Source organism: Kwoniella pini, chromosome 11, assembly GCF_000512605.2.
Source record: "Kwoniella pini CBS 10737 chromosome 11, complete sequence".
Lineage (NCBI taxonomy): Eukaryota > Fungi > Basidiomycota > Tremellomycetes > Tremellales > Cryptococcaceae > Kwoniella > Kwoniella pini.
The window spans coordinates 1012829-1037568 of record NC_091726.1 but is presented as its reverse complement, the minus strand read 5'-3'; the positions used below and the strand labels follow the sequence as shown (position 1 = coordinate 1037568).

Below are 24740 nucleotides of genomic sequence, written 5' to 3'. Positions count from 1 at the left end.
GCGTAGATCTTTGACTTGAGATTGACGCGTGCATGCAATTGATTTTAGTTGGTGCAACAATAACATAATGGTATAATCAAGGATGAACGTGTGTTATCGATAAGAAGAAACGTGTTAGTAGTGGCAAAAAGCACGCGCGTCGCGGAACAATATATTGATAGGGAACGTTTATGATTTCATATCCTCATGGAATAGAAATAGCTAGGGTGCGATACAGAGGGTCTTACTAGTGTTTTGAATAACACTTACAATTAGTTTGGGTGGACATATACCAAAACATTCCATCTTCCGGATGACCAACTATTAAGTTCGCATAATTCGTCGGTAGAAGATGGTGCAATAGCGTTACATCTGAATATAAAGAAGAATCAACCAACTATGGTATATAATGATAACACATCGTTATACCCAATCTTGAGCCATTTGTCTCAGTTTCGGATTGTTGATCACACCCTCAGCATCTCTCTGATCCCATCCTTTACCTTGTGCTAAACCAACACAAGCAATTCCCAAATCAGAAGAGTCGATAATCATCGAAGGCATAATTGGTCTAAAGATAGCTCCCATCGCTCGGAAGCCTTGTCCCGTCCAGAAACCCATTCTCTCTCGATGCTATGTAGAGTAATCAGCGTTTTATGATGTATCGCCTAATAAGTAGACGAGCATTCGGTCAAGCGGGAGCTGACATGGTGTTAGATGACTCACCTCCGGAGTAGGTATGATTCCACCAGGTCGTATATTCACCACATCGAATTTATCATTCTTTAGATCATATAGCTCTTTTTCTGTCTTCCCTTTGATCTTGGAAAAAAGTTGATATCCTTTTTCGTCTTGTCTTGCACCTTCTCCAGACATGAATACGAATCTGAATGGTTTATCTCTCGTACCGAGAGTTGAGAATGCTTTAGCAGCGGTTAAAGCGTAGTCGTGAGTGATTCTATCCAAAGCGAAGAGAGGTATTTTCAGATGTATTGAGCATGCGTCTAAATCTCATATTATAGAATGTAGAAGGCCATGAAATCTGACTTACTTGATATAATCATCCTTGTTTACTTGCGTTTGACTAATTCCCAAAGCCCAAATACAACTTTCATATCCATCTTTTCGAAGTTGATCAATTAATTCAGGCGATATTTCATCAAAACCGTTTGGATACTCTGCTGAGGGTATTAGTATATGATTGATTTTGGTAGAAGAATCAAAGGGTGGTTTTCTTGAGAGGACAGCTATTTGAGATACTGTAGGAGAAGCTATAGCAGCTGTCAAGATTGCTGATCCGGCTACATTGTTACAAGTTTGTTCAGCACGAATTATGATATATCGCAAGCAGAGTAGAATTCACCATTACCGGTAGCTCCTGTTATTATCACTTTAGTCATAGTCGTGATTTGCGTAGCGTATACGTTGTTTTTTCTTGTTATACCGGTCAATATGATTTACCTTTCTATGGAAGCCCTCGCATCATGTACGATTATATATGTACAGTCAGCGATTCATTCGTGATGGCAGTGCATCTTGCCGATCATGTTTATCATCAGCCGACACCGCCGAGGTTCATTTAGTGTTATCCTTCACCTTGATCTATGACCGTCGGCCTCGGGTGATGGGCCATCGGAAAATAAATGATGACATGGAAGATAGCCGAGAACAGTAGATTATAACTCTTTGTTGGCCAACTGAGACGGCAACACTGAGGTTTGTAGACGGTGAGTAACGGCTTGATCCTTCTCTTCTTCCTCTGCAGTTAATCAGCTGCTGTGTCCACGATCACCAAGCTGGAGGATCATTGCAACAAATCAATTCAGCATGATTTCCGATACTCCGGACCCAGGAGTTGCGTCCATATCTTCTGATAGAACAACTCAAGCGAGACAAAACTTGGAGGGACCAAACCTGATTAATCCAGATCCAACAATCCAATCGAATTCAACGGATCAACAGATAATACTTATACTGGTCGGCTTACCGGGATCAGGAAAAAGTACATTTTCTCAAGCACTCATTTCAATATCGGAAAATCCTTTTAATTCATTTCAAAGGAAATGGGTCCGAGCTTCTCAAGATGATGCTCCAAATAGACGGCGACAAGAATGTGAATATGTCACAAGGAAAGCATTACGAGATGGATATAACGTAGTGATTGATAGAGTGAATTTCGACCCTATGTATGTCATTACCTTACTTATAATGTTAAAACAAAACAACATTGAGCTGATTCGAGAATGTCCAAAGTCAACGAAGTCATTTCATAAATATTGCTTTATCTCATAATCCCCCTCCTAAAATTTACGCACTTACCCTAACGATATCTGAAGAAACATTAAAGAAGAGATTAAAATATAGACCTGATCATCCGACTATACCGGATCTCGAAACTGGTTTAAGGGTTTTAGGGCAAATGAGAAGTCAATATTCACCACCTATAGCCACTCAATCAGAAGGTTTTGATAAGATTTATGAACTTGTTGAGACAGATCAACCAATCGATGGAATCTGGACATCAGCAGAAATTAATACTGTTTTGACCAAGATTGAAGCAGAAGGATTGATGGAAATGGGAGAGCGCATTCTAATTCCCCAGCCCGTTAGTAATGGGAATCATCATCATCATAGAGGTGCATGGCACGGCAGAACTGACGATAGGTCGAGAGTGAGGCAAACAGCTAGAGATAGAGGAAGGAGTAGAGGACTTTATAATGGTCAGAGTCGAGATGGGAAAATTGATTCAGAGAGAAATCAGTCCAGCTACCAGTACCAGTCAAATTGGAACCACCCTGGCCAAAGATACGATCCCTCTTGGAACCGAAATAGAACAAACGGATCTCAAGGTGGACGATACCTCGACGGCGCGTCACATCATAGCAATTCTAATCCAGGGAATTCCCATTCCAACGGATTGTACAACGTTCAATGATAGTCATCACACCGATACTCCCAACAACATGATCGCGTTCATCGTACTGGGACTCATCTCCCGCCGTCATATTTCGACTAGCCGCTGCAGAGCGACGTCAACTCCATCTACTCCCTTCTTGAAGTAGCTGCGACAGGGTGACAACAGATATAGGTACTCTCTGCTATCCAATCAGCATATCGCCCAATGGCAAGCAGGTCTACCATTTCAAGCGCAAAGCCAAAGCCTTACTCCTGGAGATGCCAATAGTGAAGGGAGGATCAAATTTTGGCAAACCCTGTACGAGAGGTATATAAGGCTAGATACTTTTTGTTGGCGCAGAAATAAGGTATACAAGCGATTTACTAATATCCGGAGATGCGGTGTAAGATGTCCGCACTGGGCAGGGTGAGAAGTCCATTGTGTCCTGGAATATAGACCACATCTCCGTATCGAAATCTTACATAATCATTACTAGTGATCAATAGACTTATTTTGTCATGACACATGCATCTATGGGTAATTGCGATCGCTGTACGGCTCGTGTCTGAACGGCTTCAATCCGTCGATCCATTTACGAGAAACTTTATTCCCATCAAGTCTTCTTTTCTCTTGGATCGGCAAATGAACGTTATAATCATAAGCGTAGTGGACGCAGTGAACGGAGTATATTTTGTGATGATCAACGCGATCCATATACTCTACAATTTAGTCCCTGGCTCGGACCCAGATCACGCAAACCTTAAGCAGTCTGCAAGTGAATTCGATGTCCACGATGACAACGATGATCTGAAATCTAAAGATAAAATCCCTATCTCACTCTGGAATCTTTTGAATTTGATAATGTATTACGTGAATGATTTGTGTGGCTTTCATTGCCTTTAGTACAGAATTGATTGTCTGTGGGAATATACAAACAGGCTTATCTTTTTGATATAGGAATTAATCACAAATGTCCGTATAAGGTGTTGCTAGACTAATGCGAACATGTCTTTGATGTGTAAAGTACATGTGCTGTTCATGCAGGGATAATCATTTTTAACGAGCTTGATGAAATGTGGCGTAAAATAAATTGTGGTAATTTAATGTGATTGTCGATCATTTACGAAACGCCAATCTTACGGAAAAATAGATTCTTATACGTACATGATGATCTGCCAAGTAAGCCACAAAAGACTTTAGCGGTTCTTGGGTGTTTCAATTAGATGAAAGCCTCTATATATGTACGACAAGTCGGTCCCATTATTATCGCGATAGCTTCTGATTCCCTATCCATAGAAGTGTGTAAAACAAACAAGCGTGCCTATCGGCGGGAGTAAAAATGTCCCATACGCGTAGATACCAGGGTGACGTATCTGTCCCTGCTATTTCCCACCGCTGAATAACTCCTTCTTTTACAATCTCCTGAGCGGGCCATCCATATTCGGCCGGTTACTGCCCTTTCGCATGCTGTTTGTCTTCGTATAATGGCGTGACTCGAATTTGCTGTGTTTTGTTGGGTTTATACGGATACCGCTGGACCCAGACAAATACATGCTTACTTCTATGTTACAGTAAACTCCCGCTGTTCCTAATAATTCTTCTCTCTGCTCAATACGTTGCCCGGAACTTTTTACTCCTTAGTTTCAGGGATGGATGATCAGTTTCCGTTAGTCTTTCGGTCGGAACGACACTGTTCAGTTACCCAAAGTTCATAACGATTGAGCCCTTAAAGGAAGAGCAGATGATTTGTATATCCTTCAAGCGTTTTACGAGAGTTATCTGATTTTCTAGAAAAGGGCCTATTTGACAAAAGTTTCTATCAAAAAAGTATCCTATCTGATAGAAAGTGCGTAACGCATCATTGCTATGCATGGGACGTATGGGACCTAGGGGTTTCCTTTTAGACTGATTTCATGGGAATCATGAACTATTTGAAATGACAAGCGGTCAACGCCTTGTACCTTGTTTTCCCAGGGGGGGAATAAGTTGAAATACGTTAATTATACCAAATGATAGGTGACGATCGATCGGAGAGACAGAGATATACCATAATAATTAAGTTTACAAGATTTCTTATTGGAATTGGAACCTCTCGTTCTATGTAACTGTATTATGAGAGAAATTAACCTTAACATTTCGCAATTACAGGTTCACAAAAGTCGGCTTCAAAATTGACTCAACAAAGTTGACTAAAAACTTTGAATAAACGGCAGCTTTCTCATATTCCATGAAACCAATTCGGCATCTTTTAACACTTACTCGTACTATTCTTCTTATTTTAACCTAAAGTAGCTTACATACAAAAAATCACAAAATATTCAAAGTCACCAACCAACAAGCCGAAAGAAACGAGTTTTAGGAAAATACATGTAGACGAGATCTATTCAACTTATAACGACATCGGTTACGCTCAAAACGCGGGAATCAACCTATTTGCATGAATGTACGTATCACGCTCTCAATTCCCACTATCCATATCGTCACATGTATATGTCTATCTCAAGTCCTCCGTTAGTCATGATAACTAATCAAACCACCTTTTGAGTGGTTAGGCGATTTAAACTACCCATTGGAAGCATCATAACTCATCATTATTATTTGGAAGGAATTCAATAGAATTTAAGGTCTAAGGAAACCGTTTAGAGCGGAATTGATTCAAATCAAAAGCAAAATCAAAATTAAATCAATATTCCGCTGGATTCATACCTATCAACTTTTTGTCATTTCCCCTCGTTCAAAGCTAGTGAAGTTAATTCCTCAATACGATCGATAAACACTACACCTTTCATCAATTATCAATTGAGTAAATCGTGCCCTAACCGCAAAGTTGTAAATACGGATTGATTAACTACCGACACTTAAAAGGCTATACACAATTTTACGGCAAAGAAGGAGCACCAAAGTCTTAATATCTTGCCATTGGAGTGGATTTATCTAAATTTTCATTTCATTTCTTTTTGTATAAAATTCATGATAAAGAGCTTCTGAATTCGACTTGTTGTGTATATCTGTCTAGCTTAGATGGAATCGGGACCGGAATTAGGATTACATCAATTCGATGGGTACTATATTAGATGACAGAGGTAAGAAGCTGTTGCGGGACTTGTCGAAAAGGTGAGTTCGAATACTAGTCTCTTGATCAAATGTTCGCTTTCACATCGACCCCAATCGAGGCAAATCATGTTTGCCTTTACTTCGCTCGATGTTCGCGACGTGAACGTGGAGCCAAATTGACGAATGGTGTTTTTAGTACATACACGCTTAGTGTAAAACAACAGCCTGAGCGCGCTAGATTATGTTCATACAAGGAGGAGAACGAGACGAGTGAGTCATATTCGTACATACGCATGTGAAATAGCGTGCTAATTCGTGATAATGTTTGTCAGTCGATCGACGACCTGTAGATCCACCACCTGTAGTTGAGCTGAAATCAGATGAAGTACCTTTAGAGTGGGTGGAATTCATCATTACCCTATTGATTTTCTGTGATCCATCAAACCCTGCCTTTACAATATTTGCTGATCAATGTTTCATGTAGGCGACTCGTCGAATCCTCATCATTCTTCATTCGAGCAACTATCGTCTCTGCTACACCTATCAAAATCCCATTTCCAGACCATGGTTTACCTTCAGTCTTAGAACCCTATTATCAGGCGGTCAAAACACCAACGGGTGCAGATGCGACGACCGGGGAGGTAGTACAGACTCCCGAGCAATTGAGATTGTTAGATGGTAAACCAGGGGCACTATGTATATTTGCCAAGTTGTCCGTTAGAGTACCGGGGGTTTTCAGATTAATGTTCACCTTGTACGATACCACCGAGTAAGTAATTGTATAACATCGATTTTATGAGGTGATCATTCCTTGATCTATTGAAGTGGCGCTAACGCTTTTTACCGTAGTGACGGACTTGTCGAGCTTGCACGAACTATCTCCGAACCATTCGAGGTGTTTTCCCCTAAACTTTTCAAGGGCATGCATGAATCCACAGCACTCACCAGGCACCTGGCTGCACAAGGGGTTAAAGTTAAGCTCAGAACCGATACGAGTGTCGGGAGGCAGTAAGTTCGAAGTTTTGCCGCTTTTGAGACTTCCAAACCAGTTGCTAATCCACATCGTTTCAGGTCTATCAGCAGAAAGCGCACGCCGGCCAAAAGTGCATCTGGCAGTAACTTGTCTGTCGACCGACCATCAACGACCAACTCCTCAATCTCGCCGCTGAACCAGGGTTTTCCATCAACATCTTCTCCCGCTACCCGTCGATCCCCTCTAGACAGATCGCGAAGTTCCTCTGTTCAGCGAGCGTCCCGACAATCGGCTCTGACCTCGACTAGCTCTTTAGTATGGAGACCGTCGATGGAGAATAAGAGCTACGGTCAAGATCCATTGGATGATTATCATCAGGCTGCAGCTCCCGGACCTGGACCTTCCACGTTGAAACGTAGGAGATTTCAAGATGATGGTCTTATACCGTCCTTGATGGAGATAAATTCCAAGTACAATTTTACCCGTAAGTGGACACTTGACTCTCGTCCTCGATTATATAGGACGCCCTCGCCTCTCTGCTTAACTCGCTATATTCTGCATATAGCCGCACCTCCTGCCACGGACTTGGCAGCCTTTTCCCTCTCGCGCACGTCGACTGTCAATTCTCCAAACTATCATTCGACGTCAAGACAACCATCACCGACTTTAGAATATCGCAGATCCCCACCAAATTTATCATCTCAAGTATCAGCATATGCACGGGCACCTTTACCAGAAAATCAATCAAAGAAAAGATCCTCATCCTCGTCGTCAGTGTCAAATATCAATTCGCCATTTTCCCTCAATAGCAGATCTACTCAATCATCCTCTTCATCGATCGTACCTTCGCCTCTCCCACGTATGCAAACAGGTTTAGGAGATGATGGTATACCCAGATTACCACTTCCAAGCATATTCGCACCTTTTAACAGCCCACATACTCATCCTCATTCGCATTCGCATTCGCATTCTCATCATCACGGAAACGCTCAATCCACTGCACCTTTCATACCGCCAAGTGTGGATCAAGTGCTAGATCGTCATGATAATCGAAGTCCCGCTTCACCTGTGTATACCACTTCGGGATATATGCCTTATGGTTTTCGCTCAAGCTCATCACCTCACATGGTCACTACCCCCGGCTTTTATGATGGTGCAGGACCACCGCGGTCTGGCTCCGATGGACAAGAATCGCCGTATAGAAGAATGGATGCGGCATCAGCAGGATTACCTCCTGTAAGACCCTTTGAGGGAGAAGAGAGATACCACGATTGGCGATAGTGGCTACATATAGACCATCATCTTACATCAAAAATTGGAGTTCCAACATCTCATCGACGTTATATAAGCGCAGCGTCTCTAAAATTGTAGAAACTTGACTCTGATCAGGTGTTTTAATCACTCTTCATTTTCAAGCGATAAGTGTAGTGTTTCATTTCTTTTTGTCTTCTTCAGGAAAATTCATTTGTAGGGAAGAACTCAAGCTACATTATGAGCTTGACATCATATTATGCATTTGTATCACATAGGTTGATTTCGAAAATTATATTTGATCTTTTGACTTCAGATTACATTTTGATCAATCGATGTTGTGTGAAATACTGATTATAAAGATATATTACTCTTTTATTCGAAATACATGGTTTTCAGCTAGATGCAAAGATTTGATCTCGTCTTTCTAACCAATCTTTCTTTTCAATCATCATCCAAAATCCTTTCCAACCTAATAAACCAATTCTTTTAGGTTGATTTAATTTCAATCTTTCCAATTGATCCAATTTTAATTTCTTGAATCCAAATTCACTTAAAATTAATTCTTGCCAATTTGAAAATGGTTTAACTTGAATAATAATTTTATCAACTTTTGATGATTTATTAAAATAATTTTCTAATACTTTAATTAATAAATCATTTGAAACTCCTGTTTCAATTTTACGATAAGGAGAATCAATATCAAAATGTCTAATTTCAATTAAATTTTCTTTTTCTTTAACATTTTCACTTTTTGATTTTAATGAATTATTATTATTATTATTATTTCTTTTTCTTAAATTTGAATTTTGTAATTGATCATTTTCTATTTGTTTAAATAAATTTTTATTATTTGAAATTTCACCTTCTTCTTCACCTAATACACTATTTAATTCTTTTCCAGCTTGTAATCCATCAATAAGTATTATTCCTATAATTTCATTTTTATGTATAAACACCCATCCTGAATTTTCTTTTTCTTTTTCTTGATTATTATTATTATTATTATTATTATTATAATATTCAAATAATTTGATTAAATCTAAACTACCTATTATTTTTCTTAAATTTGAAGAAAATTTAGGTCTATGTATAAATTCAATTAAACCTAATATTGGTAATAAAATTAAACAAGGTCCAATTATGATTGTAATATATGTCAAAATATTTGAAGAATCAACTTTAAACGACATGTAGTTATTTAAATATAAACCAAGTATTAATATAATTAAAATTATTAATGGATTTGTTATGACTATATTATGAATTTCGTTAATATGTCATTTTCTCTTACAACCAAGGAAATTCATGTGATAATATGTAATTCCTTTACTTACATTTGTTATTGGCTTTTGCTAAACCTTCCATCACCCCTTGACCAATTAACATTTTTACAATCTTCTCATCCTTTTCCTCCAGGGGTCGAACACAATCGTCTTGAGGTGAAACGGAATCGCTAGACATGATGAATTTATCTTGATATGGCTTTGTATTTTTTAGTATGACTCTATAACAGAAAGAGCGAATGAGAATAGTCGTGTGATATGCTCTGAAAAAGTAACATGATCTATACATTGAAATTATCTTTTGCTATTTACCCAACTTTTTTGAGCCAGTTCCCAAAATAGTCTTTTGACTTTAGATAACTTTGCGCACGTGCGTGATGTCGATCAAATCGGAACATTATTATCTAAGATCAGGGCACAGCACGTCCCTAGGGCTGAAGTATGTTATAAGCATTAAAGGAGGGTTACTTTTAATAATCCTTATGGTAGCGGAGTTGATGGAATACTCCGTCATCCGATCAACTAGTTCACGCGTTCAAGATGAAGAAAGTAGAGGAACGCGTTCTTATAATTGTGATTTTGTAATGTTGAAAAGGTCATTCGTCACCTGCAGCCCAGATCCCATTCAGACTGTCCATTGTCTATTTGAATATTCCCTAGTAACATAAACCCATAGTCTTGATTACACTGATCATCATTTTAGATTGAAAAGAATCAACACAAGATGCCTATTCCGATACGCGATGACTCGTGAGTTTGCGAATTTCCACTTACAGGAACATCTTCGGACGACATGAGCTAACAGTCTGTTACAGGATGACCGATTATGAGTATGTACTTCCTTTCCGTGCGGTGGCGAATCAATTTCCTTGTAATTGACTCATAATGTGATAGTCCGTCCTCACCTCAAGTGATGAATGCTTTCTATCGGCGTTTATTCCCCTATCGACCATTCTTCTTATGGCTAAATCAAGATCAAGGTGAGTCACATTAGATCTTACATCCTGGGTCTGCAAGGAAGGAGCTGATTCCGGTGTCAAACAAATTAATGCCATAGTTCCTTCAAAACTTTTCACCCATCGAGAATTCGCATTCACATTAGCCGGAGATGTATATATACGATATAACTCTTTCCACAATTCTGACGAATTTAAGAAAGAATTGATCAGGTTGAATCCTTCGAGATTTGAAATTGGTCCACAGTATTCTGCAAGGGTGAGCTTGAGATCATCCTGGATTCAATCATGAACTATTTCACATGAGTAAGGTCTTGACTTTTTTTTGAATATTGTCTGTAGCCGAGAGATAGGAAAACTTTAGCCGCCGGAGCATTGCAACCTCAACGAAGAGAATTAGTCTTCGACATTGATATGACGGATTATGATGAGATTAGAACGTGTTGTACCGACAAAAAGATATGTAAGAGGTGTTGGGGTTATATCGCTGCTGCTGTAAAAGTGCTTGATCACGCTTTGAGAGGTGAGCGTCACGATTTCGCATTGACCAACAACATAAATAATCACCCTTCTCTAATCATATGATGCCTCGTTGATGTCGCTAACCACCTTCTGTGGTGCAGAGACGTTCGGCTTCAAGCACCTTTTATGGGTTTATTCAGGAAGAAGAGGTATACATTGTTGGATATCGGATCAATCAGCCTTGGACCTGAATGACGAACAACGGAAATCTTTGGTCACATTCTTAGAAGTGATAAAAGGTGGGAAGGAGCAAGCTAAAAAAGTAAATATCAGGGGAAGTAAAGACGATGCGGAATATCATCCTGTATTGGGGTGAGTTCTATATCTGCCTTTCCGAGATTACTTATCTTCCAAGGGAAGGTTATACTGATCAAAACAATTTCTATTACGCGCAGTGATGCATTGGAAAATCTCAAAATGGAATTTGTGAAATTGATACTCCACGATCAGGATTGCTTCGGTACGGAAAAGGGATGGGAAGCTTTGTTGGCTATATTACCCCAAGATCGAGGTGAGCTGATCGGCTGGCTCTAGCTATCCAAGTACAGGATAATGTAGCTGACAGCGCCATCCATAGATCTTATAGGCGGACTGCGCAGAGAATGGCAAAGCGATCCTACACGATCGAGCGTAGACAAATGGGGCGATTTGCAACAAGCTGTTGCGGGGTTGAAAAAGGGTAACCAATTGCTATTTGTGAGTGCTTTGTCATTCACCTACAAAATCCTAATCTGATCTGTTTTCTGAATGGTAGAAGAAATACGAAAGGGCGATGCAAGACGTCATTCTGCAATACACGTACCCTCGAATAGATGCTGAAGTCTCCAAACATCGAAATCATTTGCTCAAAGCACCATTTTGTGTACATCCAGGTACAGGTAGGTCAAATCTCCCGGTCATTTCTGTCGAATCGAAGCCCCCACTAAAGAGCCTTTGCTATTTAGGACGAGTTTGTATACCTGTCAATCCTGACCAGGTGGACGAATTTGATCCAGACACCGTTCCTACCGTGGGAGAACTTTTGAATCAGCTGGATAAAGCCGCGGCGGAGAACGGGGAAACACCGTCTCAGCGCAGAGTAGAAGGTCAGCTTTATCCCTACGGGTCACTTCGTCGCGACTCAGCTGACAATCATTTTAGAATATGAACAAACTTCATTGAAATCTTACGTGGAGATGTTTGAGAAGCACGTTGCGGCTGTTTTAAGGGATAGCAGGAGTACCAAGCGTGGTGAGTAGTCTTGTTCTCATAGATTAGCGGTGCATGAAGGTGACTGATATGATCTCAATCAATCTAGCTACCAAGCAGGAAGGCATGGATTTCTAGGCAGGACTAGGCTCACATGTTGCCTTCTTTTGTTGTATATATGTATTCAGTATCTATGCATTTTCCGATTGCGTCTCTTCTATTACTTCGGTGATCCAGTTGGAGCCCCGCAGAATACACTTCATTCGCTCGTCTAGATCTATATACCTGATTCGATAAAGGTAATGTTAATACGTTATACCATATCATAAGTTCTATATTGTGCTGCATCTGAGTCATGTGGAATTCTCAATGACAATCCTTCCAAAATTAAAAAGAAGAACAACATTAGAAATAGGAACTTCATTTGAAAAGCATGCTTTAAGATATTTAAATGATAAATTATATATGAATTTAAGAAGAGTAGGTGGTGCAGGTGATGGTGGAATTGATTTAAGAGGTTGGTGGTGGTTACCTAAATCTAAAAATGAAATCCCAATTACATATAATAGTATTTTTGAACCAAATGGGAATGGAATTAAAAGAATTAGAATTATTGTTCAATGTAAAGCTGAGAAAAAAAAAATAGGTCCAAGATCAATTAGAGAATTAGAAGGTGTTTTAAATAATTTAAAAAATCGTAAGTTTTTTTTGTTACTTTATTTTATTTCATTAAAATTGTTAACTTACGAAGTAATTGTAATATTGATGGGAAATCATTTTTATTTTTTTTTTGATTTAGGTAATAATCAATTTTTATCTTCTAATATATTTGAAAATGATTCATCAATTTTAATTAATTCTAATACTATCAATGAAAATTTTGAAGACAATCTTGATAAAAATGATGAAAATAAAAATGAAAATGATTTAGGTATTTTAATTTCACAATCTGGATTTACAAAATCAACAATGAATTATAGTATGACATGTAATTTACCTATTATGCTTATTCATTTACCTGGTGGAAAAATTGAAAATGAATTTAAAGATGATGATAATCAAGGTCAAAAGAATTATTCAGAAACTAAGGATGAATATGATGACATTCAAGTAAATAGTTTATGGTGGAATAAAGCTTTATCAAATGGAATATTAGGTAATGAAATTGAAATTCGTCGTACGATTAGTATTAAAGGTATTAGTGTAGGTTTATGGAAAGATGGAAAGCCTTTAGGTGATTTGAGACCTACTTGATCAAACAGAAAGAACGGGATAGGTGATTCAAAATTGGTAATCAATTACACCAATACTTCAGGTGAATTATCGAAATTGACCAAAATAATATACCTTGCATTATATATAAGATATCATTAAAAAATTCGTACAAAATCATCAAAGTCATCATACAAATCTTATCATAGTGTCTCAACTTTTCTATTCATCCGCAACGAGTCCTCCAAAGTAAGCAGTAATAGCTTTTAATTTCTCTCCTACCCATTCTTCTTCGATTTCTACCCATTCCCTATTACGTTCAGTATTAGTATTATCCGGCTTATCCCCATTTCCTTCTATTGTCTTTGCTAACGCTGAGAGTTGTTTCAAATCTGTATTTCGAGGTAAATAATATGCTATATTTGGAGTAAGTGTTGTTGTCAGGTCGAATAATTCGTCACCTGGTATAGGAAGGATTGATGAAAGTGGATATGTGGTAGAAGGGGTATTGAGATAATCTATGCCTCCTGTATTATATAATGTGTCAGTTTCACTTTCATATCAGATAAGATGGATGTGCAGGATAATCGGTTTGGATGAGTGATTTTCGCTATAACTTACCCCAAGGCGGCGATAGGAAAACTACATCAACGATTTCTTGCTTTACTTTATTGGTTTTACTTAAAGCCTTTACGAAATTAATAAAATCACCATGTATAAATTCTATACGATCTGCAACTCCGTGATGTAATGCATTATGCCTTGCAATTTTCAATCTAATCAAATCATTATCTATAGCTATGACTGAATAAAATATTTTCGTTAATTTCTACAATTTTCAACTTGTAAAGGAAAAACAAAAGATTTACCTCTTTCACATGTTTTTGCAAATTCAATTGTATTTCCACCTACACCACAAAAAGCATCTATAATTAAATCACATTTACATCTTTGAGCAATATGTTTTGCAATAGGTTGAGGAGTTATTGAAAACCATCCTGTATGATCTAAAAGTAATGGTAATTGATCATATAATGGGAAATATAATCGTCGTTGAGCATAGTCTGGTAATTAAGCCTTGAAGGTCAACCAAGTTCCTAAGACAACCGTACTGAATTGATAAAACGGCGTTAAACTCACATTTGATAAGATCTTTTGGTACATCTGTATAATCCGTATATCTTTTGACCAATCCCGTACAATCCCATGCATGTCCTAAATATGGATTTAAAGGATTCTTTAAAGGTTGTTTACCTTTTTTCCTCTTTTTATGTGTATTTTGTCCAATATTAGCTATTTGATCAAGATCATATTTGGGTAATAATGGTTCTATTTTTCTTGATTTGACTATAGAGCTTGAAGATGCGGATTGATTATTTGATACGACTAGATTGGTATGACTCGAACCACCTCCATTGATAGTTTCTCGTTCCTCTTGATCTTCATCATCAGATTGAGGTTGAGTGTTCAAGAATCCGCTCGAAGGTATTTGTAAGATCTGTTCAGCTTTTATACGAACTTCTTCTGGCTTGTCGAATGATTGTGATCGAAGTGAGTGTTTGAGTTCGATAGGTAAAGAAGCGAAAAGTGATTTTCCAGCACTACGACGAGATGGCATGGTGGTTGAGAAGCTAGTAGCGTGCTGAGCTATGATTGAGTGCGAATCGCAATTTCAACAAGTATAATGATTTATTATATAGACCATCAATATGCATCAATTTCAGAAATATCTATGCAGCAGCAACTTCGAAAGAGTCAAGTTGAACATTTCCATCGGAAAGGTGTTAATGTATTTACGTTGCCCATATAATTAGCGGTACCTTAAATATTTCAACCGGTCTATATTCGTTGAAAGATTATTTTCAAAAGTATGTTTTGACTATCAAATTCACTATATATCCTTATTTTACCATAATTCATTGATTACTGAATAAATCAATTAACAATGGCTACTCTACTTAAAAACGCTACTGAAATTCAAAAAGGTAAAAATAAGAAATCGAAAGATAATGCAACTGCCGGACCAAGTGAAGAGAAAACTTATAAACCTAGAAAAGATAAAACATTATTATTATGTTCAAGAGGTGTTACACAACGTATGAGACATCTTATGAGAGATTTGGAAGTATTATTACCACACACTAAGAAGGGTGAGTTTTATTATATTCCTTTTTGTTTGTTTTGGTATTATTATTAACATATTTCGAAAAACCTTTGCATAGATTCCAAACTCGATACAAAATCGTCTTTACATTTAATCAATGAACTTGCAGATTTACATTCATGTTCAAATACATTGTATTTTGAAGCTAGAAGACATGAAGATTTATATCTTTGGTTATCAAGATCACCTAATGGACCTTCAATAAAATGTCATGTTCAAAATATACATACAATGGATGAATTAAAAATGACTGGAAATTGTTTAAAAGGTTCAAGAGGTTTAGTTAGTTTTGATGGAAGTTGGGATAATGAAGAACATACAAAATTACTTAAAGAAGTTTTAACTCATGTAAGTTTGAATGGTTTTTATAATCAAGTTTGAAGAAATATTTTTTTTTTTAATAAAAAAAAAATTAAATAAAATACTAACTTTTTTTTTTGTGAACGAAATTTAGACTTTTAGTGTACCAAAAACTTCAAGAAGATTAAAACCATTTATTGATCATATTTTATTATTTTCTTTATTAGATAATAAAATTTGGTTTAGAAATTTTCAAATAATTGAAAAAGATCCTTTAACTCCAACTGGTCCACCAATTCCTTCTTTAGTTGAAATTGGACCTAGATTTGTTTTAAATCCTATTAGAATTTTTGAAGGTTCTTTTGGTGGTTCAACTTTATATTCAAATCCTGAATTTATTTCTCCTGCAGCAACAAGAGCAAGTATTAAAAGAGATGCAGGTCAAAAATATAAAATTAGAAAACAAAATGAAATTGAAAGAGATCAAAGACAAAAGAGAATTAGAGAAGAATTACCTGAAGATCAACTTAGTAGAAAAAAAGTTTTCGCTTAACCCCGTTAATAAATTTTTGGGAGATTTACTCAGAGGTACGAATAACTTATTGGTTAGATGTTCAATTAGCTAGGAGTTTCTTTATCTTCGCAAATCTTCTTTTCATTCATGTCATTCAATTGTGTTTGAGAATCGTGACGATGTGTTACCAACTCATGCTATGCATATTTACAACAACCGAATCTAATTATATGCGATATATATCTCATTATCGTTATTTCATAATATGAATAGGTATCACTGGTAAGCATCGGAATATCGATTTCGAAGACATCATGATTGTAAAAAATAATGAATTCCGTATCCCCGACGTACTTCTCTTCTTCCACCATTACTCCAGGTAATAGCTCGATATCACGTTCAAAGCTCAGGCGAAGCTCGTTCTTTACCTTCTCTAATTCTCTTATCTTTCAACCTTCGCAAAGTCTCGCCATGAGAATAAAAATGTTCGAACATTTCCGAATCTGTCATTCCAAGTGGAAGAGGTTTAATTTGTTCAACTTTCATACTCAGACCTTTAGAACCAGCAGCTTTCTTTTCATTCACGCTAATCAGAATTTCAAGTCATCAGTATATATGGAAGCATCGATTATCATCGATATTACACTTACAAGCACAATTTGCATCTTACTCTGTCATCCTTTTTATGAATGCAAAGATTTATATTTTTCTTTAACCATTCTTTTGATACAGGTTCAAAAGAGTGTGTAGGTTGAACTGAACCTGCTCTAGAATGGGTGATAGACGGTGCTTGGGATATTGAAACTACTGGTGCTGGGGTTCCTTGGTCTGGCGGCGCATCTAGAAATATCAGCGTTCATTTCCGACCTAGATGAACCGAATCTCATCACAACCACTTACCATCTGAATCATCGATTACTCTTTTCTTCTTCTTGGGTCTTTGTACGCTCACAGAAACACCCGGTGTGACCGGAGTTTGACTGAATGAGCGATCGTCGTCCTCGTCGTTCGGAAGAAACAAAGGAGTATTGGAGAGATTCCTAGGTGGGTGCTGGGAAGACGTGGGCGGCGGTTGAGAGGGCGTTTGTGATTGCTTTGATGCCATAATTTGAATATCAGGAGAAGACGATCGGGAAGCGGAAATTTTAGGAGAAGAGCTGTATAAGCGGGATATAGGTCTTTTACCGTTTCCATTCGTGCTGGCTGATTGGTCCATTTGCTTCCTGTTTTCACTGGCGGTATCGAGTACTGCATTCCCGATCTGGGTTGGTTCGATTTTCTGGCCAGACTGGGCGATGGGAGTTAGTATCCTTGTACAGACCGGTTATACATTGTAACTCACCATGCCCGGTGTGTTGGGCGGAACAGACTTCTTAGAGAGCTTCAACTCCTTTAGATTCAAGGCAAGTGGTCAGTACTTGACCGGATATCGAAAGTATGTGAAACTCACCTCTTGCAATTTCTGGACTTGCTCTTTGAGCTTGTTCCGTTGGTCTTTGGCTTCTTTCAATTGAATCTCGGATTCGACGTATTCCTCTCTTTGCTTGAATTGCCTGTCCATCGCCTCCCTCAATGCTTCTTCCGCAGTATCAACGTTATTCTGCTCGTTCTCCATGTCTTTCTGAAGTTGATCGATTTTCTCCTGTTGCTCTTCAATCTGGACCAACAATTTCTTGTTATCCATTTGAAGGCCATTCATCTCTTTCATAAGCTTGTCTTTTGCCTCCAACATCTCAGCCAACTGTTTCGCAGATTCCTTGCCACCGATATCGACATCTAGTACGGCTTCAGTCCGAGCCTCCTCTAACATCGTCTGCCAATATTTATCTTTCTCTTGTAGCTCTTCCTCTTTCTTCCTCAATCGTTCTTCCATATTCTTCAGGTCCTCCGCCATTTGAATCAATTCTTTTTCTTTATTTTTCAACTCTTCGCCTTTGATCTTCAATTCGTCATCCTTTTTCTTTATCTCTTCCTCTTTGGCCTTAATCTCTTTCTCGGCTTCTCCTAATCTGGCTTTCACGTCCTTCAACCCAGTCTGAGCTTCTTCCAACGCTTGTTCTGTATCCTTCAATTCGTTTTCAGTCTCTTTTAGTGAACTCTTGACACTCTCCAAAAAGCGCGAAGTAAGTGTGAGCTCATTGACAGTCTCATCGTATTGTGTAGACTTAGCTAACAACGCTTGCAGATTAGCTTGAAGGTATTTTTCCTTTTCTTGAAGTTTATCTTCCAGTTCTTTGATCTGCTTATCATCCGAACCTGCAGATTGCTTCTGCTCTTTGTTCTTGATCTGCATCTCCTCGAAGACCTCATGCATTTCTCTTTGGAACTTGTCGGCTCTTTCTAGAGGCTTGATATCGGTCTGAGGTTGTTCAATCGTTTTACCCATTAGAGTTTGGATGTTCTCGCCCCAAGCGATGATTTTTCCAAATGCCACTTTAAGATCATTCGTTTCTTCAGCTGTTCCAGGATCTCTCAGAGCTGGAAGATCAGATTGTGCCGCATTGAGTTGCACTTTGAGCAATTCGACTTGACCTTGCAACTTCTTGACTTTTTCTTCTCGATCCTTATTTCTCGACAACATTGTTGCAGCAGTATTCTTCATATCTCGAATGAAGTCGTTGGCGCGATCAAGCAGAGCTCTTGACTGACTTGTTTCATTGTTAGTGCCGTGATCAAAGGGTGGAGCAAGGGAAGGTAAGACAGGACTCGACGTTGCCGAAGAGGGATCATCAATATTATTTGTAGTTGACCGAACCAAACTCTTTTGTAGACTCTCGCACCAATTTAAGATCTTCGTGAGCGCCAGTACGATTTGCTCGTCCGGTACAGGTGTAGGCGGAATTGCAACAGCCTGTGATTTCTCAGCTTGCAGCTCGTTGACTTTCTTTTCCAGACGTCCGATAGCCGAAGAGTGTTGAGCGTTAAGCTTCTCCTTAATTTCCTTCTCCCACTCTTTCGGATCCTTGCCTAATCGCGTTTTCAATTCTGTGAGCTCTTCATCGTGTCTTTCCTGCAACTCTGCAAATTTCTCGTTCTTGGCTTTCAGTAGCGAACGGAGTTTAGCCGATTCCGCAGCAGGATCGGCAGGTGATTTAGGAGTTTTCGGACTATTGGTAGAGTGTGCTCCGAAGATGGGCCTTGACGTTTCCGCTATTTCCTTTTTCAGTTTGTCTACCTCGCTGAAGTATTTGTTCGTCAGCTGGTTGATCTTGGCACCGTGCTCTTTTTCCAAAGATAGTATCTTTTCATTCTTTGCTGTAAGCAGAGAAAAATCTGCAGCTTGCTGAGTCTTGACTCGTTGCAATTCGGTGGCACATTGACCCAATTGGGCTCCTAATGATCTGTTTATAGCCTGTGCTTTATTCTTCTCCGCAGTTTCTGCATTTAGAGTCTTTTGAAGCTCTTGAAGCTCGGCCTGAAGCCGTTTATGGTCTGCAATGACTTTTTGCAGGTCCGCAATGACTTTCTGTCTTGGGCCGTCGGGACCTTGCTCTCTCTTTCTCCCTTCTATCTCCTCCTCCAGTTTCCTCTTTGTGTTCTGCAGTTCCGTTCGAGCGGCAGTCTCACTTTCAGTCAGTCGTAGAACCGTCGTTTGTGAAGATATCAGCTTTTTCTCTCCCTCAGCTAGTTGAGATTTCAGATGTTCTAGTTGTTCCGTAGATCTGGAGAAATTACCGTAAGTATTGCCCATCTTGTCAAATGCAGATTCGGAAGCGGTTTTCAGCCGTTCCCTGTAAGTCGGTTGTTATTCAGTCAATACACGTTGTCGCAAGGTATTGAACAAGTCACGAGCCAGACAGTAAACTCACCATGCTAGTCCGAACATCTGCTCTACCCCTTGCAGATCCCTCACGAATTCCTGCTGAATCGCCCGCACTTCTGGCGGCTGAATAGTCTTCGGTGAATCGACACCAGGGCTATGTAAAGGAGTAGCCTCAGGGTTCATCCTAGATATACTGGTGACACTTTGTCGGCTTGCTGGTCGACTGCGATTCTGCTGTTGTTGCACACTCTCAATCGAATGGTGGGTCTGTAACGGATTGTGCTGTGGATTGTAAGAATAACCATTGCTAGACACCGAAGAGGTCGGACGAGAGGGGCCAGCTTGAATTTGCCGATTCTGGCTCGATTGATGCGTCCTCGTGCTTGGCTGTTGCTGCTGTTCATGGCGGCTTGATGATCTCTTAAAATATCCATCGACCAGTGATTTCCCTAGCTCAATCAAATAACTAGGTTTCTTGATTGCTCTTTCCAAATCCGTTGCGGTGAGGGCAGAGGCCGACAAGGTGAGAATGTCTAAAGTGGTGAGCTCCCGAAAATGGTTGTCTTTTGTGAAGCAGAATGTCCTCTGAGCATACTCCGGAGCGATAGAGAATGTGACCGTTGAACGATCTCGAGATTGAAAGCTGTACGGTATAGCTGGTGAAAGACGAGTGGCAGGCGTGGTGGGATTAGATACGGCTATGGAACCGACAGCAAGCTGATTTGTCGGGACAGCAGGCGATTCGTTGATGACCGATGAATTGATGATTGAGGATGGATTAGAGTATGGCTGAGTGCCGTTGGGCAGTATACTTGTACTTACTGATCTCATGGGAACAGGCTGATTCTGCTTTAAATAAAATCCGTTAGGCAATGAGATTTCTCTTGGCTATCACTCACGATAGGCAGGGGCCCATTCGCAGGTTGTTGGGATGTATGGTCATTTGGATTATTCAACGATGTTAAAGTATGAGCTGCGTTCTGAGGTTGGTCCGGTACAGGAAGGGCCGTCGGCATTTGCGGCACGGCTGATTCCGGAGGAGTATCAGGGGAGAGGATGATTGGCCTAGTGATGCGAGTTGATGTCCGTTAGCTGGCTCTGATGATCACATTCCTGTGACTGATGAAAAATGTGATGAATAGAGAAGAATGAAAACCGGCTGGAATGTTAATAGCCGAGAAAGAACTTACGAGTCCTTGGAAGATTCAATCAAACCTTGAGCTACTGAATGTTCATTCGACTTTAGCGCTTCAGCCTTGTCCATCGAGGTACTCAAAGTGACGGAAGGGCCTGCTTTGTCGACGATAAGGTGAGGGGGAGCGGCAACATTTGAGGTGGGTAGAGAAGAGGAATTCGCCATGTCAGTCTCGAGATTTTGATTTTGATTTGTATTTGAAGTTGAATTATCGGTCACCCAATTTGGCATCTTGCGAGATCGTATCAGTATCAACCATGACAGGGAAAAGTCGTGGTGAGATTGAGAATCAATTTGATGATTTGTGTGTTTGTGTTATCGGATAAGAGGGATAGTGATGATCAAATAAATGAGAAAAGGAAAGAAGGGAATGAAACAATTATATACCAGCAATGTCATATACACAGACAATACTTCAATACTAAATTATTGTTAATTGACTGATAAACAGGTGGTATCTCGCTATTACGTACACATCTAATTAACACTTTCAACTTTCACACGGTAGTCAATCGTACCTTATTCCCTTTTATGCCGTGCTTCTGACGCGGAATGCACTTAATCTTGAGGCGAAAAGATTATTTGTTTTCTATAAATAATTGACAACTTAGCGAATTGTGCGATCCTGCTTAGATCTCTTGAGCTCGAACGAACCCTCTAGCAGATTGAGCTACACAAGATTCAAAGACTTAGTAACACTCAAACGTCAAGATGACTTCGATATAGCCTTTCGAAGCACGCAAATTAAGTCAACAACCGTGCGAAGAAACTTTGCGATTTATTGTTCGCGATTGGATCTGCGGATGCGAACTGGCTGATTAGCAGATCAAGATGTCATTCGTTTTTCCTTCTTGGTCGACGGCTTTCTCGCCTGCATTCCATGAAGATGCGAAAGCTATGCTAGAGGGAGCTCTGAACAAGGTATGTCAATCGAATAGTTTCGTTATATATGTAAGCTAATTTTGACCCGTTGTTAGGGAAATAAACCGCCTGTAATACAAGGTAGGATCGAAGTCGTTGAATTAAGTATGGGTAAAGAGGTGAGCTATAGTATCCAACATCATGCTCCATGCAGCTCATAATTGCCCTTTCAGCCCCCGACTTTGACTTTGCTGGAAATAGGAGATTTATCTTTAGATCGATTTCGTGGTATTTTGAGATTAGGATATTCAGGAGATGCTTGGTTAGAAGTTAGATGTAGAGTTCAAGCAAATCCATTATCACATAATCCTAATTTATCATCATCATCAACGTTACCTTTATCGACACCTTTATTAGCATCTCAACCACTCTTGGTACCTATGACTTTAAGATTATCGAAATTACATCTTCGAGCAATTTTAATTTTAGTTGTATCAGCTTCAAAAGGTATAACTTTAGTTTTTAAAAATGATCCTTTACAAAATGTAGATGTTTCTTCAACTTTTGATTCAATTGAAGTTATAAGAGGATATTTACAACAAGAAATAGAAGGACAATTGAGAGAAATGTTTAGAGAAGATTTACCTGGAATTATTCATAGATTAAGTCAAAGATGGTTTCACGGTACAGGTGTTGGAGGAAAAGTTGAAACTCCTTATAGGGACATTGGAGTTAATGAAACTATACCTGAAGATGAAAGGGAAAGGGAAGAAGATGAAATCGATGATCAAAATCCTTATGCTGAACCTTTAATATTTCCACCTCATCCATCAAATCCAGAAAAATTCAATACTCCTCGTAAACAAGCTTTAGCAAGGTCAATGAGAAATAGAAGACCAAGTACAAGTGGAAATTCCATTTCAGAATCACCTACCAGCTATACTACTTTCCCAGATATAGAAGATTATGATCCTACATATGGACTTAGACCTGAAGGTGTACCTACACATAGTGGATACGAAGCGTTTGGTAGACTTTGGGAAAAATCTAGAGAAGGTGGAAATAGAGGATTAGGATCCCTTATGTCAATGCCTTTACAACAAGACGATGATGGTGAAGAATATCAAAGTGATGAATTCTATGATGAAGAGGAAGATGAAGATGAAATACGGTCATTCGATATGGTTGAAATGGATGATGCTCTCCGATCAATACCGAGAAAATCACGAAGACAATCGTTAATATCCGCTGCCGGATCTAGAGTTGGATCCGGATATGGGAATGATCAAAGCGAACAGGTAGAATGGGAAACTTTCCCGGCTGTCGGTGGAGGACTTATAACTAGGCCTAGAGTTTACCATTCTCAGTCACTGATTAGGGCGCCATCGGAAGCTGGAGGAGGGGGCGGAGCGATGCCCAGTCCGGCTGGCACAGCTACAGGCGGTGGTAGCGTGACAGCTAGAGCCAGCTCAACAGGAGGTGCTTCATCTACAGTAGGAGTAAGTGTTGGCCACGACCCGTAACCTTCGATAAAATGAATACTTCGGCTAATATTCGCATGTGTGTTTGTAGAGTCTTCGGATGAGACCATTCACCCCTTCTGTCACAGGAATTGGGCTTATGTCCCCGACTTTATCCCAAGCAGGACCATCAAGTCTACGTAGAATGGTAACATCTCGATCTGACGTCTTCCTCTCTTCTGCTGCTCAAGGTAATTTCAACATTCCACGTTCAGAATCTTTCAACGCAATACCACCTCCTGCGTACAGACAAACCGTACAGCGAAATTCATTATCTTTATCACGTAGACAATCCAATACTGGTGATTCTTCTGGTACTCCTTCATGGAATACAAGTGGACCTTCAAGGTCAAATACTTTATCTACAAATCCAACATCAAGTATACCTTCAAGTAAATCTAAACCTGTAACAATAAATCAAGGACCCAAACCATTAATAAGAAATAGAAATTCAAGTATAAGTGGAACAAGTCCAGGAACTTCTTTTCCACCTCGTAATATTGGTCCAGGAGGTATAACTTTACCATTAAACAATTCAGTCAGTCAATTAGCTACTCTTTCTCATTCTGCACATACTCTCTCACCTTATGCGAGAGGTCATGAACATATTGCAGTTAGATCTTTTCCTTATTTAGGTAGATCAAATACAAGTTTAACATCAAGTACTATGGGTATGGGAATAGGATCAAATGGTTTCAATTTATCAAGAGGTGGAAATAATTTAATAAATAGACCAGGATCGAATGAAGGTATAATTAAAGCAAGAAGAAAAAGAATACATCGATTAAATACAACTAAGAAAAATTCATCTGAAGATAAAAGTGTTGGTGAAATACAGAATAATAGAAATTCAAGAGAAAATTCAATTGAAACTATAAATTCAAGTGATGTTGATCAAATTGATAATTCTATAATACAAGGTAATAATAATATTAAAAGAATTAAAAATGATAGACCAATTTCATATATAAGTCAACCTGAATCTGATATTAGTGAAATTAGCAAAAACATTGGATTAATTTCTTTTAATACTCAATTTAAAAGACCAAATATGAAAAGAAATCCTGATTCAAGAACTTCTTATGGATTTCCTCATATGTAGATAA

The 24740-nt window shown here is 38.9% G+C and overlaps 10 protein-coding genes across 10 annotated transcripts; 6 read left to right on the top strand and 4 right to left on the bottom strand.

Moving 5' to 3' along the window:
* Positions 1-402: 402 nt before the first annotated feature.
* I206_107735 (uncharacterized protein) lies at positions 403-1379 on the bottom strand (the record flags this gene model as incomplete). Its single annotated transcript, XM_019157780.1, has 4 exons — positions 403-612; positions 706-937; positions 1031-1280; positions 1343-1379. The coding sequence occupies 4 exons, from the start codon at positions 1377-1379 to the stop codon at positions 403-405; spliced, it is 729 nt and encodes a 242-aa protein (XP_019009420.1).
* Positions 1380-1806: 427 nt separating this feature from the next.
* Positions 1807-2914, top strand: I206_107734 (uncharacterized protein; the record flags this gene model as incomplete). The annotated part of the gene is made up of 2 exons (XM_019157779.1): positions 1807-2165; positions 2233-2914. The coding sequence occupies 2 exons, from the start codon at positions 1807-1809 to the stop codon at positions 2912-2914; spliced, it is 1041 nt and encodes a 346-aa protein (XP_019009419.1).
* A 3019-nt stretch (positions 2915-5933) lies between these two features.
* Positions 5934-8183, top strand: I206_107733 (uncharacterized protein; the record flags this gene model as incomplete). Its single annotated transcript, XM_019157778.1, has 7 exons — positions 5934-5989; positions 6126-6199; positions 6262-6325; positions 6414-6698; positions 6779-6937; positions 7001-7386; positions 7468-8183. 7 exons carry the CDS (start codon positions 5934-5936, stop codon positions 8181-8183), a joined length of 1740 nt encoding a protein of 579 aa, XP_019009418.1.
* A 365-nt stretch (positions 8184-8548) lies between these two features.
* Positions 8549-9617, bottom strand: I206_107732 (uncharacterized protein; the record flags this gene model as incomplete). The annotated part of the gene is made up of 2 exons (XM_019157777.1): positions 8549-9408; positions 9491-9617. 2 exons carry the CDS (start codon positions 9615-9617, stop codon positions 8549-8551), a joined length of 987 nt encoding a protein of 328 aa, XP_019009417.1.
* A 546-nt stretch (positions 9618-10163) lies between these two features.
* On the top strand, positions 10164-12243 carry I206_107731 (uncharacterized protein; the record flags this gene model as incomplete). The annotated part of the gene is made up of 12 exons (XM_070203586.1): positions 10164-10189; positions 10255-10269; positions 10334-10419; positions 10497-10654; positions 10738-10918; positions 11019-11229; positions 11313-11428; positions 11495-11613; positions 11672-11795; positions 11862-12002; positions 12058-12147; positions 12215-12243. 12 exons carry the CDS (start codon positions 10164-10166, stop codon positions 12241-12243), a joined length of 1296 nt encoding a protein of 431 aa, XP_070059687.1.
* A 231-nt stretch (positions 12244-12474) lies between these two features.
* I206_107730 (uncharacterized protein) lies at positions 12475-13359 on the top strand (the record flags this gene model as incomplete). The annotated part of the gene is made up of 2 exons (XM_019157775.1): positions 12475-12802; positions 12905-13359. 2 exons carry the CDS (start codon positions 12475-12477, stop codon positions 13357-13359), a joined length of 783 nt encoding a protein of 260 aa, XP_019009415.1.
* A 180-nt stretch (positions 13360-13539) lies between these two features.
* On the bottom strand, positions 13540-14935 carry I206_107729 (uncharacterized protein; the record flags this gene model as incomplete). The annotated part of the gene is made up of 4 exons (XM_019157774.1): positions 13540-13844; positions 13939-14121; positions 14187-14381; positions 14458-14935. 4 exons carry the CDS (start codon positions 14933-14935, stop codon positions 13540-13542), a joined length of 1161 nt encoding a protein of 386 aa, XP_019009414.1.
* Positions 14936-15262: 327 nt separating this feature from the next.
* Positions 15263-16334, top strand: I206_107728 (uncharacterized protein; the record flags this gene model as incomplete). Its single annotated transcript, XM_019157773.1, has 3 exons — positions 15263-15467; positions 15540-15829; positions 15936-16334. The coding sequence occupies 3 exons, from the start codon at positions 15263-15265 to the stop codon at positions 16332-16334; spliced, it is 894 nt and encodes a 297-aa protein (XP_019009413.1).
* Positions 16335-16694: 360 nt separating this feature from the next.
* On the bottom strand, positions 16695-21484 carry I206_107727 (uncharacterized protein; the record flags this gene model as incomplete). Its single annotated transcript, XM_019157772.1, has 8 exons — positions 16695-16881; positions 16946-17135; positions 17196-17583; positions 17638-17685; positions 17746-20026; positions 20105-20904; positions 20958-21123; positions 21249-21484. The coding sequence occupies 8 exons, from the start codon at positions 21482-21484 to the stop codon at positions 16695-16697; spliced, it is 4296 nt and encodes a 1431-aa protein (XP_019009412.1).
* Positions 21485-22084: 600 nt separating this feature from the next.
* On the top strand, positions 22085-24736 carry I206_107726 (mitochondrial distribution and morphology protein 34; the record flags this gene model as incomplete). Its single annotated transcript, XM_019157771.1, has 4 exons — positions 22085-22174; positions 22231-22293; positions 22348-23613; positions 23687-24736. 4 exons carry the CDS (start codon positions 22085-22087, stop codon positions 24734-24736), a joined length of 2469 nt encoding a protein of 822 aa, XP_019009411.1.
* Between the last annotated feature and the right edge of the window lie 4 nt (positions 24737-24740).